At 40.6% G+C, this 20,816-nt stretch overlaps 1 protein-coding gene across 10 annotated transcripts in view; it reads right to left on the bottom strand.

Annotated features, from left to right (window-relative positions):
• The window catches only part of Cln3 (CLN3 lysosomal/endosomal transmembrane protein, battenin), a 514,530-nt gene that overhangs the window by 247,744 nt on the left and 245,970 nt on the right, over nucleotides 1-20,816 (bottom strand). For all 10 annotated transcript variants that reach the window (XM_068226355.1, XM_067141800.2, XM_067141802.2 and 7 more), the window contains 2 exons: nucleotides 10,181-10,324; nucleotides 9,868-10,096 (listed from right to left, as the gene is read on the bottom strand). In XM_068226355.1, coding sequence (XP_068082456.1) covers nucleotides 9,868-10,096; nucleotides 10,181-10,324 — 373 coding nt within the window. The remainder of the gene's footprint in view (nucleotides 1-9,867; nucleotides 10,097-10,180; nucleotides 10,325-20,816) is intronic.

The following is a 20,816-nucleotide window of genomic DNA, read 5'->3' as shown; positions in this document are numbered from 1 at the left end:
CTAAAAATTTACTATAATAAGTGTTATAATTAAAGTGATGGCATAAAATAGAGTATTCTCTATATCTCGAAATTTTGATAACTCAAAATAAAATTTATCTCCCGAGGTGATTCGAGATATTGAGGTTTCACTGTATTTATACCACACCAACACATGCAAAAAAATGCATCAGTTTCCTTTATTACACTGTAAAATGAACGGAAATTTAATTTTATAGTTACCTATCTCTGAACACTTGGAAATAACGTTTCTTATGTTTTTTGGCCATAACGTGAAGAGAATATAGCAGAAAATGTCACCGACACAACTCCCTGAAATTCATTCAACTCATTAAAATTATGAAGTAAGAATGAACAAAATGCACTGAAATACGCGAAACCACAAAATACCAAACAGATCAGTATGTCTCATACATTATTAACATACGACTTTGACACGGGGAAAAGCACAGAAACGCTAGGAAAAACACGTGGCCTACAACTCCAATGGAATTACGCACAGAAACGATGTTAATGGTGTGCGAACCACACATTACGAAACTTATTCTTTCGTCCCAATTAACCGAGTCGCTAGCGCACGCTAGTCTCTCTTGCTTGTAGGACGATTGCCGTCCCGAATCCCCAGCCGCAAAGCACACATGCTGCTGTAGCAAGCAGGAAACACGATACACGAAGGTGACGGACAATACACTCGTGAAATAAAGCATCGAATAAATACGCTTGAAAATGAGGTTGGGTAAATTACACAAGCACATACGAATTTATCCTTTATCCTAGGGAAAGATTATTGACCATACTGGAGGTTATATTGGTCAAAAACAGGAAGAATTAAAAATAAATCAGAAAATTGGAAGGCTTGGCAGGTATGCTGAAGATTCACCCTGCATCAAACCTTTATCTTCACTTATTTTCTTAGAAAGCACCAATCTTAATTTCATCTGGTCGACAGCTCTTCTCTCTCTTCTTGCATGATTTCAGTTTGACATGTAATGTGTAAACAATTTATACCCACTAATTGTGTAAGAAAAAATGAAATCATGGGTGCATTTACATCTCTCTGTGTAGTGACTTACTTCTTTGTAAAACGTAGGCCTATCACTTGCTGAAGGTTCACCCTGCATCAAACTTTTATTTTCACTTTTTTTTTTCTTTTATAGGTTATTCAGCTTTCTCTGAATAGTTGGGGTGAAGCAGTTATCTGGAAAAATTTTGCACTTCTTTGTCTTCTTGTTCTTCTTCTTCTTCTTACTGAGCAAGTTGGTCATGCGGTCATGGTTGTGCAGCTGTGAGCTTGCATTCGGGAGATAATGGGTTCAAACCCCACTGTCGGCAGCCCTGAAAATGGTTTTCCATGGTTTCCCATTTTCACACCAGGCAAATGTTGGGGCTGTACTTTAATTAAGTCCACGGCTGCTGCTTTCCTACTCCTAGCCCTTTCCTGACTCTTCGTCACCATGGGACCTATCTGTGTTGGTGTGACTTAAAGCAAATTGTAAAAAAAACTTTAAAAATAAAAAAATTCCTGGCCTTTTCCCCTCTTTATTTTGGGGTCGGCATTTGGCATGGATTTTGGCACAGCTTTATGGTTGGATATCCTTCCTGATGCCATCCCTATGTGGAGGCATGCATTCACTATTCTGTGTTTCTTTGTGGTTGGTAGTGTGGTGTATTGTTTGTATATGAATGGAATTGTATTAAAACGAACATAACTACCCAGTCCCAAAGCTAGAGGAATTAACCATATGCAGCAAAAATTGTCGGCCCGGCCGGAAATTGAACACAGGGCCCTCTGAGCCGATGGCCAGGATGCAGACCCATTCAGCGTAGGAGCTGGTTTGTTCCCTATTAAATGAACAGTACGAACTCTTGATGTGGGTACTGGCTGAACTCTCAGGACTGAATATCGAAGCAATGTGTACTGATACTAGTACCCTTCTAAAGCAGACCTTTTTAGTGTTCTAATTGTGAAACCCTAAAAATTAGAGTGAAATAACAGAATCCTGTCTCATTCAAGAATTTAAAGAACACACCAATATGTAGCATATTTTCACTGGTAAATATAACTCAGGCTATCGATAAGGGAGAGCTGCATCAAACCAGTTTATAGACTGATGACCCGAACAACATCAAATTTTCATTCATACATTAATCTTTCTAATATGTCCAATAACGGAACATTTATATTGGTATTATAAATTTACTCATTCGGGACAAATATTTCAGATTCCCTATGGGAATCAACATCTATATCATCTGATGGCCAAGCAGGCATCAATTTTTGGTAGTGAGACAAAGACTCTCATAGTGCTTTGGCACTGCTGGAGGCTTCAAGTAGCTTACGCAGTGGCCTCCACGGTACGCACTAGCCATGCGTCTTGGTGGGTGTGCTAGGTACCAGCTGATGAGCCCAACCTAGCACGTGGGGGCGAAATGCTGGCAACCAGGAATGAGTTAACTCGAAAATTTATAATGTCCAATAACGGACCATTTATATTGGTATTATAAATTTACTCATTCAGGACAAATATTTCAGATTCCCAATGGAAATCAACATCTATATCATCTGATGGCCAAGCAGGCATCAATTTTTGGTAGTGAGACAAAGACTCTCATAGTGCTTTGGCACTGCTGGAGGCTTCAAGTAGCTTAAGCAGTGGCCTCCACGGTATGCACTAGCCATGCGTCTTGGTGGGTGTGCTAGGTACCAGCTGATGAGCCCAACCTAGCACGTGGGGGCGAAATGCTGGCAACCAGGAATGAGTTAACTCGAAAATTTATAATGTCCAATAACGGGCCTTTTATATTGGATCCAGATATCTCGGTAGAACCACCAACACAAGAGAGTGCACAAGCAGTGAAACAAATGAAGAGTGGCAAAGCACCAAGTGTAGATAACATTATCCCAAAAGCCCTAAAGGTAGGTCCAGATTTAACAGCGGAAATCATGGAGCCACTTCTAACACTAATATGGAACGAGACCTTTCTGAGGAGTGGAAAAAGGGTGTCCTCATCAAAATACCGAAGAAAGGTGACCTGTCAGATTGCAATAACTGGAGGGGAATAACGTTGCTCTCTTATGCTGGAAAGGTGATGTCAAGAGTCATACTGAACAGAATAAGCATAGCCGTTGACAGGAGACTACATCAAGAACAGGCAGGTTTCAGAGAAGGTCGGTCTACTGTGGATCGGATTAACACTAATCATTGAACAATTTGCTGAGTATCAGACATCTCTGTATACACTTTTCATTGATTTTGAAAAGGCCTTTGACCCTGACAACTGGAAGAAAATGTCGAATGCTATGGAAAAGTTTGGAATTCCACAAGAGATAGTCCGTTTTACGCAGGTGATGGATATACTTGTCAAGTAGAACATAAAGGGAAGCTGCCTGAACCTTTTGCTGTAAAATCTGGAGTAAGACAAGGATGTCTACTGTCGCCAATCTTCTTTATCATGACACTGGATTGTATGCTGAGAGAGGCAACGAACAGAAAGCGTGGGATTCAGTGGGGACTGAATAACCGATTGGAAGAACTGGATTATGCGGATGATCTCTGTCTTCTTGAAGAATGTTTTCGGGACATGGAAATCAAACTGAATGACTTTTAAAAAAATGGCATATGGCTTTTTTTAGTGCCGGAAGATCCCAGGATGGGTTTGGCTCGCCAGGTGCAGGTCTTTTGATTTGACACCCGTAGGCGACCTGCGGGTTGTGATGAGGATGATATGATGATGAAGACAACACATACACCCAGCCCCCGTGCCAGGGAAATTAACCAATGATGGTTAAAATTTCAGACCCTACCGGGAATCGAACCCAGGACCCCTGTGACCAAAGGCCAGAATGCTAACCATTTAGCCTTGGAGCCAGACATGACTTAAAAACAGAAGCTAAAGAAGTAGGCTTAAAGATTAATAACAAAAAGACTAAGGAAATGCGCATAAACCATCGTAACAATTGTAGCTTGACTCTAGATGGAATGGATATAGAAAGGGTAGAGGAATTTTGCTACTTAGGAAGCATGGTAAGCCAGGATTGAGGTGCTTTTAGAGATATGGTGAGTCGTATCAATAAAGCCAAAGGAGCTTTTGCACAGTTACGACCAATATGGAGATCCCCTCACATTCGTATAAAAACAAAGCTAAGGATATTCAACTCAAATGTTAAATCTGTGTTACATTATGGAAGTGAGACCTGGAAAGTGACCAAAGACATTACCACAAGGTTACAGACTTTTATAAATCGGTGTTTGAGGTACATTATGAGAATATGGTGGCCAAAGACCATCTCAAACAAAGACCTTTGGGAGGCCACAAGTCAAAGTCCCATACAGGAACAGATAATGAGAAGAAAATGGAGATGGATTGGGCACACCCTGAGAAGACCACAAGAAAGTATCACAAGGCAGGCATTGAGTTGGAATCCACAAGGCAGTCGCAGGCAAGGCAGACCGAGGATTACCTGGAAGAGAACCATAGACAAGGAGATTGCTGGAGCAAACTAGACATGGAGGGAGGTGAAAGCATTGGCGGCAGATAGAGCAAGTTGAAGAAATTTCGTCAAGGCCCTATGTTCCACCTGGAATTAAAGGAAATAAGTCAACCCTTTATTGGTATGTTGGTGTACATGTTGGTTATGTCAAAAGATATCCTCATAGTGCTGTCTGTTACTTTCAGTTTATTTAATTTTTCCTTAGTTCTATATTTTTTACCGACCTATCATTTTTAATTTTTATCTTTTCTTTTAACAATTTGCTGAGAAATTTATTTACATTGTAATATGCTCTGTTTTGGAAATTTTCTATTCGTGTGATGGGACATATGTCACTGTGTATGTTGGGGAGTGCTCTTAGTGTTGGGATTGGGGTTCGTAATTATAATTTTTTCTTTTTTCTCCTTTGGTGAGGAGTAAGTCTGTTTTCTTGAATGCTTGTTTTGGGTCGCGTCTGATCTCTTGTCTTTACTGCTGATGAATTTGTTAGCTTTTTAGAAAAATATCTACAGGAAAGCAATTCAAGATGAGAAACAGAAGAAATAATCAATCTGTTAAAAATAACATTACACCAAAACACGTTCATGTTTAACAATGAAATGTATTCACAAAACGAAAGATTAGCCATAGGTTCACCATTAGCGGGAATAATACAGAATGTATTCTTAAATAGCAGTGAGAACAAATGGGAAGATCACCTTTCTGGACATCATGATCAGTAGAAGTAAAGATAAACTATCTTACAAGATATACAGGAAACCAACTCAAACATCACACACAAAAGACAACGATTCTAACCACACTACCTCTCACAAGTTAGCAGGACTGAACACAATGATAAACAGAGCAATAACTATACCAATGTGAAAAAATGATATTTACAACGAAATACAAATAATAAAACAAATCGCGGTAGAAAACAACCATATTCCCAACACAGTAGACCCTGCTTAATTTCTGAACAAAAATTCTACACCTTTTGCATTGGTGCTTAATGAATCTCACTGAAGGTTACTTGATTTACAATGGAAAAACATAAATAAACCCCTACCCGATTATGATAAATATGTGATTCTTAATTTCATGAATAAAAATATGTACAAAATAGCTAACATATTCAAAAAGAAAGGATTTAAAATAGCATTCAGAAGAAACAACACATTACAGAAATAAATTGGTAAATGCAATCTGAATAAAGAAAACATTTTTCTAAATGCCAAGAATCAAATTATAATGCCATGTACATTGGCCAGACAAAACATAAATTGCACACCAGGTACGAAGAATATAAAAACACAATTAGATACAATGGACACTCAGTATTTGGTGAACACATATATGACAGCTTATACCACCTCACAAACATCAACACAGATCCAAAAATTTTACACATCAATAATAAAAGCAAATCAATGAATGTTAAAGAAGGTATCAAAATTTACATTGCAAGGAAAGATAAACAAGCCAACCTGAAGTAGCCACACATTTAAAAAATTCACCCTGCTTAATTTATGAACAAAATTCCACACCTTTTGCATTAGTGCTTAATGAATCCCACTGAAGGTTACTCGATTTAAAATTCTGGAATGTGGGTTAGGATATTCTTATCTGTGTTAAATTCTCTGAATTTATGCATCATCTTGGCCACTCCAGATGTTTTAGTGGGTTATCATTTATCAATAAAAATAAAAATAAAAATAACATTTTCACACCAGGCAAATGCTGGGACTGTACCTTAATTAAGGCCATGGCCACTTCCTTTCCACCCCTAGCCTTTTCCTATCCCATCGTCTCCATAAGACCTATATGTGTTGGTGCGATGTAAAACAGATTCTAAAAATAAAATGATGGCTTACAAGATACAGATTTCAAGAAAAAAACATTGAATCCAGCAAAGTCACGTCTCGTTCAAGGATACTACGCGATGTACAAATATATGCTGAAAGCAGTAGAGCTCTTCCACAAGCAGATAGTACCTCTTGTCAAACCATTTGATCCAGATTAAGTTATCAATAACAACCAAACGGGCTGCAAATACTCTGTCCCATAAGGCTGCAAAAGAAACCATTGTTGTGGTCGGTAATATTAATAAAGTGACACATTCTTACACGGTGCAATATTATCTAACACTTTCTAGGAAATTGCTACCGAATTTTTTTATACCTACAGGGACATAGGTACCAACAAATTTGGAGTGAGAGTGGCACAATAAGTAAATCATCTCACAGAAATGTGTAAAGACCATGTTCAAAATCCGGTAAATTGACAGCCGGCATTCACAAGTTGTACCTGCAACATGTTTTGAAAATCTGTCATGGAAAAAAAAAAATTTGCTTGTTACTGGTTTCATGGGGTGGACAAACTGGTATGGCTGTATATGATTCTACATCCGTGGATGACGAAAGCCGGCCAACTTGCACGATGAAAGTTATTCTGGTGAAGTGCACACCCATGTGCCAACCATGTGATATTTATTTCTTTCGCCAGTTAAGAACTCTATTGGAAAGCTCCAAAACTGTGACACACTCTTTGAAACATACCGAGAACTTCATCATCAAGCTGATGCTGTAAAGATTCATAGCCTTGTACATAATCAGCTGTCGGTACCATTATTACAGACAATGATATCATAAACGTGGTATGTGTCGAAATTAACCGCGGATAGACGTGTCTTCATGAACATAAACCAGGTTTGCTTTCAGGAGAATACTGGCCGGGAGAAATGTGCATGCAATAAGATGGCTTTCATCCAGTGTGCTTGGTGCACAGGATTTCTTTGCTTTTGCAGATGATATTGTGGTCTGGAGAACGAACAGCAAAGAAGTACAAGAACAATCTGATGCAGTGAATGAGAAAATTGAAAAATATCGTACGAATGAAAATCAGCGCACAGAAAAGCAATATCATAGTGATATCAAGAGGAGAAAGACACGGGAAAGGCATTGTGAAAACTGGTGGTCAAAGCCCTGAAATTTTTGGCAAATTCAAATACTTAGGGAGTTAATTAATGCAGAATATAAGGCTGGACACGGAGATTAATTAGAGAGTGTAACAGGGCAATGCATTCTACCAGAGTGTAAGAAACCTTATCCGGGATAAGTGTAAAGATATAATGTACAAAATTTATTCTGCACCCACACTGGCCTATCTGGCTGAGACCTCAACACCAACAAGTGGGGAGGAGAGTAGAATTCAAGTTGTTACAATTAAATACCTAAGAAGTATGATAGGAAAGACAGACTGAGACTGAGAAACAAAGATGTGGAATGGGAAACCCAAATGAAAGAATTGATAGGAGTAAACTAAGATGGTTTGGACATGCAAAGAGGATGAAGCAAAAAGGAATACCAAAATAATGATGGAGATTAAATTTGAGGGAGACGTAGAACAAGGTACATGGATTCAATATAGAGGAGTGCAAGAAAAAGAAACTTGGACTGGGCAAAATAATGGAAGAGGAATGGTGGAAGGAGAGTGGAAGGTGGAGAGGTGTCTTAAATACCCTGAACAGCAAAAGGGGAAAGGAGGATGATGACAAATTTTATCCAAAATTCCAACTATTATCATTATTTTCTGATGTTTCAGTTAATCGAGGTGTGATGCACACTATCTAGGATAATATTAGGGTAGTACAGCAGTACAGTAGTTTTTGAGACTTTGGACATCTTTGGTCATCAGTCACAAATCTCAGATAGTCTGGTCTCTCAGAGCCAAGTTTACACACAGCTTTTTATTACATATTGAAGATGTTACTCACAGCAAAATACCTTCTTAATACTGATGGTACTATTCTATTTACACTGACTGACAGAGCAAATGCAACACCAAGAAGGAGTGGTCAGAACTTTATGCCAATTGCAGGCTAGACTGACGTCACTGAGGTATGCTCATGATGTGAAATGCGCCGCTGTGCTGCGCACGTAGCGAACGATAAATGGGACACGGCGTTGGCGAATGGCCCACTTCGTACCGTGATTTCTCAGCCGACAGTCATTGTAGAACGTGTTGTCGTGTGCCACAGGACACGTGTATAGCTAAGAATACCAGGCCGCCGTCAACGGAGGCATTTCCAGCAGACAGACGACTTTACGAGGGGTATGGTGATCGGGCTGAGAAGGGCAGGTTGGTCGCTTCGTCAAATCGCAGCCGATACCCATAGGGATGTGTCCACGGTGCAGCGCCTGTGGCGAAGATGGTTGGCGCAGGGACATGTGGCACGTGCGAGGGGTCCAGGCGCAGCCCGAGTGACGTCAGCACGCGAGGATCGGCGCATCCGCCGCCAAGCGGTGGCAGCCCCGCACGCCACGTCAACCGCCATTCTTCAGCATGTGCAAGACACCCTGGCTGTTGCAATATCGACCAGAACAATTTCCCGTCGATTGGTTGAAGGAGGCCTGCACTCCCGGCGTCCGCTCAGAAGACTACCATTGACTCCACAGCATAGACGTGCACGCCTGGCATGGTGCCGGGCTAGAGTGACTTGGATGAGGGAATGGCGGAACGTCGTGTTCTCCGATGAGTCACGCTTCTGTTCTGTCAGTGATAGTCACCGCAGACGAGTGTGGCGTCGGTGTGGAGAAAGGTCAAATCCGGCAGTAACTGTGGAGCGCCCTACCGCTAGACAACGCGGCATCATGGTTTGGGGCGCTATTGCGTATGATTCCACGTCACCTCTAGTGCATATTCAAGGCACGTTAAATGGCCACCGCTACGTGCAGCATGTGCTGCGGCCAGTGGCACTCCCGTACCTTCAGGGGCTACCCAATGCTCTGTTTCAGCAGGATAATGCCCGCCCACACACTGCTCGCATCTCCCAACAGGCTCTACGAGGTGTACAGATGCTTCCGTGGCCAGCGTACTCTCCGGATCTCTCACCAATCGAACACGTGTGGGATCTCATTGGACGCTGTTTGCAAACTCTGCCCCAGCCTCGTACGGACGACCAACTGTGGCAAATGGTTGACAGAGAATGGAGAACCATCCCTCAGGACACCATCCGCACTCTTATTGACTCTGTACCTCGACGTGTTTCTGCGTGCATCGCCGCTCGCGGTGGTCCTACATCCTACTGAGTCGATGCCGTGCGCATTGTGTAACCTGCATATCGGTTTGAAACAAACATCAATTACTCATCCGTGCCGTCTCTGTTTTTTCCCCAACTTTCATCCCTTTCGAACCACTCCTTCTTGGTGTTGCATTTGCTCTGTCAGTCAGTGTATGCAATTAATGTTATTCCTGACTATTAGCTCTGTACTTTTTCAGATTAGTAACAGAACCAGTATATCCTATATCGGATAATTCACTTCAGTATCGGAGTATTTTCTCCACTTATCCTACATATGGCATTACAGAGAAAATTATGCAATATTTACTTACCAGGCCTTGGTTGATGAAGTACTCAAACAAGTATACAGCAGTTAAGGGTATCATATATTTAAGAAGAGGAGGAATATCACACAATTTCTCCCAAAGTATCCTAGTATATTTAATTTCACTTGAATTAGCCCCATCCTCACCACCTGTTTCATCTCTAGTCTCCACTGAAACTTCAGCTTCACACCAAAGCAATAATGTCTGGTTAGGATGTTGAAGAATACACCAAAATCTGAAATTGAATGATCGGAAGTGTTTGGAAATTAGGGGATTGTGTCTGTCAAGTAGGAAAGAGCAACAAAAGTGAGATACTTACGACACTCCCATAACGACAGGTACAACTAACATTATAAGAAGTGACTGTGATGGAGAAAGACCAAGAGCAGTGAGTCCAGCATATGAACCAGCACCAAAGATCCCAGCTCCACCTGTACCTGATGACCACATGGAAATAGCTTCCCTGAAAGCAGAATCAGAAAACGGCATTAATTTCTTTGTCATGTCACTATGAATAATTTTTCACTTTACAGAAAATGTTAACAACTTTTGAAAGTCTTTCACAGAAAGTTATTAAGCCCATTCCTCCATTAACCTAGGTATGAGATTAAAATAATAAAATCTACTGTAACTAATACACAACTAACATATTTTATATCACTTGAGATAAAGACTGAGTTTAATGTTTAGATGAATATACTATATTAGGGTACACTGTTCGGATAAGTATATGTAAACACCTTGAATATGACAGCCTTTTAGGAGAAGTGAAGAGCTACTGAAGTCACCACCACCACTAATTTTAGGTATACTCCCTTTGTTCAAAGACTCATTAATATATCAGGAGTCCATTCAAATGTAAAGCAAGCTTTGCCAATCAGTAAACCATTCTCACTGTAACACAAACTTGTACATAACTCCTCAATAGAACTTTACAGCCCTATTCCTTCACATCAGCAGGAGCCATTTATGGGTTGAATCCTGACATGACAATAAGGGAATGTATATTATGCATTCTAAATAAAAGTTATCAGATAATACCACAAACCATCACAAGAACTCCCCAGGCATTATAATGCCAACCTCTGGTGAAACACAGATATTTTGTTTTAAGAGAACTGATCTGGGAGACTGTAATAATTACTCCCTACATTCATCAAGGGTCCTTTGCAGAAGCACCAGTAGGTACTTCATGTTACAGGATGGCACAAGGTTGTCACATTTAAGTACTCTTAAAATGCCATCAAAATACCTACAGCTTGACTAGCAAACTGTAAACTATCTGAAAAATTCCAAATGATAGTCGTCAACTACCACACATTCAGATGATATTTCCATAACCAACAAAGACTCCACAATATAACCAGTCTAGGGACAATGCCTACTGTCAAAGGGTACCTACAGGCTTGTGCACAGTAAGAACTATAGACTATTTTGTGAATTAAAAAATGTTCACACCTTGTTCTTCACACCAATATTTTACGAGTAACAGATTCACATGCACACTACATTGATCTTATCAAAAACAGACTAAAAATGCAATAAACAAGCATTTGGGATTACATTTTATGATACAAGGTTCTTATTCATCAAGAAACCAAAACCACACAAACTTGAAACTTTTCATACCTATGATCCTTTCAACATTCACAACAGCTCCTTCTCTTAATTGCAGCTCAGAAGTGCAAGTAAGGAGACTGTCCACAGTACAACCACTATGTACTGGATTTAGGAGTAAGCACTTGCAGGCTTATCCTGGAACCACCATGGATTTCAATGCTCTATGGAAAATATTACAGGCATATAAATTTTGAATACCAGTGGGCTGCCAGTAGAGGCAGAAATATCCATTGCGTGTAAATAACTCACAACATATAAGGGGATAATTATATGAAATAAGCTTCTATAAATTCATATTTCCAAAGCTTAGTTGGATTGAAAATAATGTAAAATAACTTTTAATTAAACCATGAAGTTGCTGAAGTTCCAAAATATATAATATCTATCATATATAATATAACGAGTATCTTAACTGTTTACCTTTCTAGTTCTACACCTTAAACATGCAGTGGTCTACCTACTTCTAGAATATATGTTCTAGATGAATACAAAGAACTATATGCTTGTACCTAAGTAAAGTACATAGCTTGGGAGTCTAATCTCCAGACTAATACCCTGTCATTACTGAGCTTAAATAATAATAATAATAATAATAATAATAATAATAATAATAATAATAATAATAATAATAATAATAATAATAATAATAATAATAATAATAACGATGATGATGATGATGATGATGATGATGATGATGATGATGATGATGATGATGATGATGATGATGATGATGTACCCAGAGAGACTGATGCACAAATTACTCACTTTCCAAGAAAAGTGAAAATCACATCCCTGCCGGCTGAAGGAGGTCCACAAAGACATGCAGGTAAATGATGTAAGACCAGAAGACATAATGGAAAGGATCAACTTTAGAAAATATGTTGCAGAGTTGAGGAATGATCCAGAGAATGAACCTGCTAAACCACAGAACATCTCAGCAAAAGAACGGATGAAAAGGAGTGTGAGTTTGAAAAACCTTTGGTTACAATGTAAACAACGAGGTGTAAGCCTAAGAAAGAGAGGCAGGTAACTTGTGTAACCGTAGTCCACAGTTGGTCGTATCGATGTAAACGAATGAACGAACGATGTTAACATTGATGCTTTCACGGCCCGTACTTGTAGACATGATATGGGCTTTTGGGCTTATGCCGTGTCAAGTAAACAAGGTGAAATTCTTTATGTTTTGCAGATAAATTTGCTCCGTGTCTTTAGAAGAAAATCTTGACTGTTCACGAGGAAGACTTCCACAATAATGAGGGTCTGAATTTAAGAATGATTTACTGTTAGAGCTGTAGTGGTATACTCGTTCGTCACCAGGTGGCTCGCTGTATGCTGGCACAGCGCTCCAAGCGGGAGCTGATGACAATTAAGCTCCAATTAAGATTTTCTATCACATCGTGTGTGCGTGTGTATGATTCAATGCAGTGTATCAATTCATTCAAGTGTTCGAGTGAATCAATTCACAGGAACGGCAAGCTCATGGCACAAGATTCAACTGACTCGCAGCAGACAGTGATAAGTGGCGCACTCACGGATCAGTGAGACACAATACATACCCGGCTCACTACCGAGACACTGGACATTGGCAGTGAGCCGAACTTCCGCTGCAGCGAAACGTACAGAGCCATAGCACACTGAAAGAATCGGACAGAGTCACGGATCAGTGGGACACAACACACACATGGTTCATTATCGGTACACTGGACATATTCACAACTAGGTATTTTTTATTTTCCACCTTGTCGATACACTAAATTGTTTAAGACGATATATATAGAGCTATGGCACACTGAAAGAATCGTACACCATAACGGAGTCTCATGCTCAGCTCATTTGAAAATAATACCCACATGTATTCACTGTTCTCTTCTTACAGGGAGGTTTAAATAATAGACGGATTTATTTGCAGTGTTAAAAAGGTAGTCAAAACATAATTCCAAAGTAACTAGCTTGTAAGTAGGTAGGCTATTAGGTTATTCTATTTACCATATTTGTTTAATCAATCAGTATTTTTATAACTAGTTGCGCTGGCCTTCTGACCCCAAACTGGCAGGTTCAATCCTGGCTCAGTCCGATGGTATTTGAAGGTGCTCAAATATTAGCCTCGTGTCGATAGATTTACTGGCACGTAAAAGAACCCCTACGGGACTACTGTAAATTCCGGCATCTCGGCGTCTCCGAAAACCGTAAAAATAGTTAGTGGGACGTAAAGCCAATAACATTATTATTATCTAGCCTACCCTATAAGTCATGCTCATGGCCACTCAAAATTGTCTATTTTATATTGGGAAGAACTACTCGGTTTTCTCTCAGTTCGTATGTCGCATCATTGCACAATATTTCAATAATCCATTCACGAGATCACCAGTGTACATGGACAGCGAGTAAGTCAGTGGACTGATGCAATAGCTTAAATAAAAAGATGTTAATCAGAAAACCAGCGGGCATTACATGTTGGGTAGCCTATACAAAATATGACGATTTAAGAAAATCCTCTGCTGATAGAAAAAGACATTTTCAAAGATGACCAAGCTAGATGGCCATACATTTAGGGTTGCGTAACTATGAGCTTGCATTCAAAGGATGGTGGGTTCGAATCCTACCATCGTCAACTGTTAAGATGGTTTTCTGTGGTTTCCCGTTTTCACACCAGGCAAATGCTGGTGCTGCACCTTAATTAAGGCCACAGCCGCTTCCTTCCCACTTCTAGCCCTTTCCTATCTCATTGTCACCATAAGACCAATCTGTGTCGGTGCAACGTCAAGCCGTAAAGCAAATTATTTCATTTATATTTAATATGTAGGCTACTTATTGTGCACACAGGTATGTTTAAATCTAATTCTGTATAAATAATAGAGTTGTGACTTTCAGAGAACTGTAGAAAATGATAAGGTAGTGTATAACATTTGAGTTGTTTTATTATTATTATTATTATTATTATTATTATTATTATTATTATTATTATTATTATTATTATTATTATTATTAACTACATAAGTTTTGTGCTGTAATAAGCATGTATAGTACTGTACAAGTACCTATTTTTCCTGCATTTTGATTTTTAAGATATGTATTTTGTATCATGTACTTACCAAGAATATAATGAAATTTCCAAGTCCTTTGAAATCAATTAAGAAAAGACTAGGCAAACAATTGATAGGGAATCGTCTACCTGTGTGACAGCTCTTGTGCGTACAAATATTTTTCATCTAACTCTATATACTTAGTTAATGGAGTTGTCACTGTGGGCGAAAGGCTTAGTAACATCAAAACTTGATGTGAAGAAGTGGCTACAGGAGAAACATGAATCTGAAAGCTAGATGATGCATAGAAAAGCAGTTCATAGAATGAAGACAATATGGCAGTAGCAAGCGATGAATGTTGTTGCTGCTGTCTTATCAGTACACAGATGCAATAGGGTCTAATGAGCCATGATTTGTCTCACTGTATTGATTCACTAACGTGAATGGAATCAAATGAATCATGTCAGTAACATAAATCGAATATCCCATCACTTGTTAGAAATGACAGAGAGGACATCAGATGAATCAGGTATGAATGTGGTAAAAGAAATTAATAGAAACGAATAACCATTGTATATACACTGACTGACAGAGCAAATGCAACACCAAGAAGGAGTGGTCAGAACTTTATGCCAATTGCAGGGTAGACTGACGTCACTGAGGTATGCTCATGATGTGAAATGCGCCGCTGTGCTGCGCACGTAGCGAACGATAAATGTGACACGGCGTTGGCGAATGGCCCACTTCGTACCGTGATTTCTCAGCCGACAGTCATTGTAGAACGTGTTGTCGTGTGCCACAGGACACGTGTATAGCTAAGAATGCCAGGCCGCCGTCAACGGAGGCATTTCCAGCAGACAGACGACTTTACGAGGGGTATGGTGATCGGGCTGAGAAGGGCAGGTTGGTCGCTTCGTCAAATCGCAGCCGATACCCATAGGGATGTGTCCACGGTGCAGCGCCTGTGGCGAAGATGGTTGGCGCAGGGACATGTGGCACATGCGAGGGGTCCAGGTGCAGCCCGAGTGATGTCAGCACGCGAGGATCGGCGCATCCGCCGCCAAGCGGTGGCAGCTCCGCACGCCACGTCAACCGCCATTCTTCAGCATGTGCAAGACACCCTGGCTGTTCCAATATCGACCAGAACAATTTCCCGTCGATTGGTTGAAGGAGGCCTGCACTCCCGGCGTCCGCTCAGAAGACTACCATTGACTCCACAGCATAGACGTGCACGCCTGGCATGGTGGCAGGCTAGAGCGACTTGGATGAGGGAATGGTGAAACGTCGTGTTCTCCGATGAGTCACGCTTCTGTTCTGTCAGTGATAGTCACCGCAGACGAGTGTGGCGTCGGCGTGGAGAGGTCAAATCCGGCAGTAACTGTGGAGCGCCCTACCGCTAGACAACGCGGCATCATGGTTTGGGGCGCTATTGCGTATGATTCCACGTCACCTCTAGTGCGTATTCAAGGCACGTTAAATGGCCACCGTTACGTGCAGCATGTTCTGCGGCCGGTGGCACTCCCGTACCTTCAGGGGCTGCCCAATGCTCTGTTTCACCAGGATAATGCCCGCCCACACACTGCTCGCATCTCCCAACAGGCTCTACGAGGTGTACAGATGCTTCCGTGGCCAGTGTACTCTCCGGATCTCTCACCAATTGAACACGTGTGGGATCTCATTGGACGCCGTTTGCAAACTCTGCCCCAGCCTCGTACGGACGACCAACTGTGGCAAATGGTTGACCGAGAATGGAGAACCATCCCTCAGGACACCATCTGCACTCTTATTGACTCTGTACCTCGACGTGTTTCTGCGTGCATCGCCGCTCGCGGTGGTCCTACATCCTACTGAGTCGATGCCGTGCGCATTGTGTAACCTGCATATCGGTTTGAAATAAACATCAATTATTCGTCCGTGCCGTCTCTGTTTTTTCCCCAACTTTCATCCCTTTCGAACCACTCCTTCTTGGTGTTGCATTTGCTCTGTCAGTCAGTGTACGTTATGAAAGTATGACACATAACACATAGCTTGGAATGAACCATCTGGTGATGATGAATGTATGAATTTTGAAAATACCAAAACGAAATAACAATATAGAAAGGGCAGGGAAGAGAACTATCTACGTAAATGCTTAATGGCTGGCAACCACGTATTACTTAATCAATAGTCACTGTCCCTGTTGAAACTCTTAGGATTTATTTGTATTTCCACAGCCTCCTGTATAATCCTAGACCTGTAGTGTTTAGTGTGGGTATGAGCTCGAACGTCTTGGAACATAACATCATGACCAGATAGCTATTGCTGACTTGTCTGGCTGGTTGAGATGCATATTTCTTTGATGTCCCTTGATGCAAGTCCCAACGGACCAGCATGTTTGGCCAATTTATACCTTGCCGCAAGTACAGGGAATTTTGCACACCCAAGGGTATAATTGTGGGGACAATTTGTCCTTGCTTTTACCTAAACTGTGAGCAATTTTAGTGACGGTGCCAAACACGGTTTTTATGTTGCGCTTGTGAGATCTTTGGCAATTCGGTCTGTGGTATTGTGAATGTAAGGCAGGTAGGCAGTTCCCTTCACTACTTCTTTCTGTGAGCTTTGCTTAGTTGTCCCTCCGGGATGCAGGTCTCTATAAATCTGTACATCATTGTAACCATTAACCTTGAACGTGACCGTGTGTACCCATCTCCTCCTGGATATTTGATGGTTCACAAATTCCTGTCGCTCTCATGGTGAGTGTCGTGAGAATGTACTGTTTTTGCACTGGATGATGTGAGAATCTGCATGGAGATAGCGATTTGTGTGGATAGGCTTACGATAGACTGTATGTCCTAAGGAGCCGTCCGGTTTCTTTCTTACCAGGACGTCCAAGAAAGGAAGGCATCCTTCCGACTCCATCTCCACAGTGAATTTAATTGAAGGATGTTGCTGGTTTAAGTGGTTTAAATAATACATGAAGTTTCTCAGGACCTTCTGTCCATACCACAAATGTGTCATCAACATACCTCCACCAAATCATAGGTTTGATGGGCGCCAAAGCAATAGCTTCCTTCTCAAAATGCTCCATAAAGAAATTATCCACTACCAGTGAGAGTTGGACTTCCCATAGCCACCCCATCCGTCTGTTTGTAAAATTGCCCACCCCACACAAAATAGCTTGAAGTCATGCACTGGTGAAATATCTTAGCAATGTCCTCAGGGAAAATATGTTCAATGAGAGACATGACCGAGTCAATCGGCACTTTAGTGAACAAGGACTTACCATCAAAGCTCACCAGAAGTGCATTGAGTTATGGTTGACAACTTGTTGACAAAATACAGAGAGTCCCTAACGTATGATTCAGTATGTCCTATATGTGGCTGAAGCAACTTGCTTAGGTATTTAGCCAGAGCATATGTAGGAAAACCTATTGCACTAACATTTAGTCTGAGGGGAATGTCTTCTTTATGGATTTTAAGAAGTCCATATAATCTAGGTGGCACTGCATCCCCCGGAGTCAGGTATTTAGCCTCCTCTTTCAAAACTGAGGATTGCCTTAAGAGCTTCACAGTGCTGTTGGACACGAGTGGTAGTGTCATGTGAGCTCAGTCTGTAAACAGGCTCTGACAACATAGCCGAGACCTTGTTCTTATACACGTCCGTGTCCATTACCACCATAGCATTACCTTTATCAGCTGAGGGAACGGTCAGTTCAGGGTCATTACAAGTAATGAAAATCATTTTCTCCGTATTGAAAGAATCTTAATATAATAAAAGAAAATTTATTTTAACTTCAACCTATTCAATACAGTACAAGATGTTAATGTATTAGTTAAACATCGTTACCATAGTTGAGACATGTTTCGCCCCTTCTGTGGGGCATCATCAGTCATATCAATACCTCAATACCTGTACATATGACGGCCTTGTTTTAAGTGAAAATTAACCAACGTGTTCACTAGTGTAACATTTTTTAACCAATTTGATATTTTGTTAATGATAAGACCTTGTAAATATTTTTTAATGTATTCACTCATGCAACATATTTTTACAATTTTCAACCAGACGTCTGGTAGAATTTTGAGGTATTGATGTGACTGATGATGCCCCACAGAAGGGGCGAAACATGTCTCAACTATTTTAACGATGTTTAACTAATACGTTAACATCTTGTACTGTATTGAATAGGTTGAAGTTAAAATAAATTTTCTTTTATTATATTCAGTTCAGGGTCTCCTTAAAGTTCCTTCAGAGCTCTTCTCTCGCCTCTTGTTAAATTAGGCGTGGGTACAGCAGCAGCCCTTATCAGTCTCACACATTTCTGTCGTACTTCCTCAGCCTCATCCATAGGTAGTTTGTGGATGGCTGCCTCAATGGAATTAATTACCTCCTCAGTGGGAATTTTAGAGGGAGCGACAGTGAAATTAAGTCCCTTAGCTAGAACTGCTGTTTGGTTCTTGTCCAAGGATTACTTGGAAAGATTGACGACAATTTTGCTAGCATCTGGGTTAGTGCGAGAGACTGCCTGTTTTTGAGTCAATCAGAGGAACTTAGATTTCTGTCTGAATGACACCTGATTCAATTTTCGTTCAGCCTGTATAGCAATAATGCGATCGACAGATAACCATAACCAGATAACCAGATAACCAGATAACAAGAGCCTTGCCAGTATGCTGAGTTTTACCTTGATTTCTTGACACAGCATAAGCCCAAAAGCCCATATCAGGTCGGTAATAATAATTTTGTATGACTATTTCTAGCCTGCTGCAGCCCTTGTAAGGTAGACCACCAGACGAGGGTGCGCGACATCTGCAATGTTAGGAAACTATATGTTATTGTGGTGGAGGATAGTGTCGTGTGTGGTGTATGAGTTGCAGGGATGTTGCGGACATCACCACCCAGTTCCCAGGCCAAGGGAATTAATTATTTAAGATTAAATTCCTTGACCCAGGCAGGAATCTAACCCAGGGCCCTTCGAACCAAAGACCTGCGCTGACTGTTCAACCAAGGAGCAGATCAATCACCTGGAGAGATTAATCACACTCTGTAATGACTTAGTTTTCAATAGAAGATTAATGATCTGGAAGGCTGAATGACAATCCACCACTTCGAGTAATGTAAGTAGATTCTGCCTTGGAGTTAGAAAAGCAAGCAAGCTTGTAGTTCTACATGACCATTGATATTGTGATCGTAGCCAAGGGACAACCAGTTTTATGTGGAATCAGAACCACTGGGACATAGTTTTACATTCTTTTAAACCCCACATGCCTTGGCCAGGATTCGAACTGCAGCCACCTTGGTGAGAAGCCAGTGTCTGCTACTAAGCTATCATGCCCCTCTTGGAGTAAGCAATAGCCATTTACACACTCACCAAGTTACAATTTCCATTCATCAGAGAATATTAACCTACACCAAGTATTTCCAGATTATCATGCAACCCATTCTTCTGTCATTGATACAGGAGATGTTAATCACACGCTTTCAACAAACTCTTCAAAGTATATTTTAATTTCAGTTGATTTTTAGCACACACACATTAAGCCTGCATGACAGAGGATTAGAACACACAAATGTCATTACATCTCTGAAACTAACAACAACTTTGAATCAACTGAATTATCAGAAGAAATGTACATGAAACTATTTTGGTAAAGATGACAATGATTATATTTCTCTCGCTATAAAGTCATTCTAAGGGAATGCATAGCCGCAGATAATCATCATCTAAATGACAACAATAGTGACAGTGTAAAAATTATGAAACATAATAGATCAATAAAAATATAAGGTGCTTTTATTAATTCTCATTGTTGTCCAATAGTGAGCACCAGTTGTGCGATGTCGACTGGGCCAAAAGTGACTCATGCTGCGCATGTAAGTACTGTCAGTAGGCTGTAAGAGGTGACACGTGATTGATGATGATGATGCTGGTTGTATAAAGGGGCCTAACATCTAGGTCATCAGCCCCTAATGGTACAAAATGAGACAAAATGTAATGACAATTTAAAAGTGCAAAATCATCCACTGACAGGAATTCAAAACGTGATGAAGATTGAATGGATAAATATGGATTTAAAACAATCAGTGGATCTGACCCGCAATGCCACACGTTCCCAGAAACTAGCATTAAACAATAGTAGTACTGATCAAGGGAATGCTTCTATAGCACAATACTGAATCGATGATGCTTGTAGTCTAAAGGGGTCCAAAATCCAGGCCATCGCCCCTCATAATGGTACTTATCGCTAGTAAAGTAGAACCATGGTATTTGTCATGTTGCGGTACTATTCAAAAGTAGCGTAGACTCATGGTATTCCACACATTATGGTACT

Source organism: Anabrus simplex, chromosome 2 (assembly GCF_040414725.1).
Source record: "Anabrus simplex isolate iqAnaSimp1 chromosome 2, ASM4041472v1, whole genome shotgun sequence".
NCBI lineage: Eukaryota > Metazoa > Arthropoda > Insecta > Orthoptera > Tettigoniidae > Anabrus > Anabrus simplex.
This window is presented reverse-complemented; position numbering and strand designations above follow the sequence as displayed.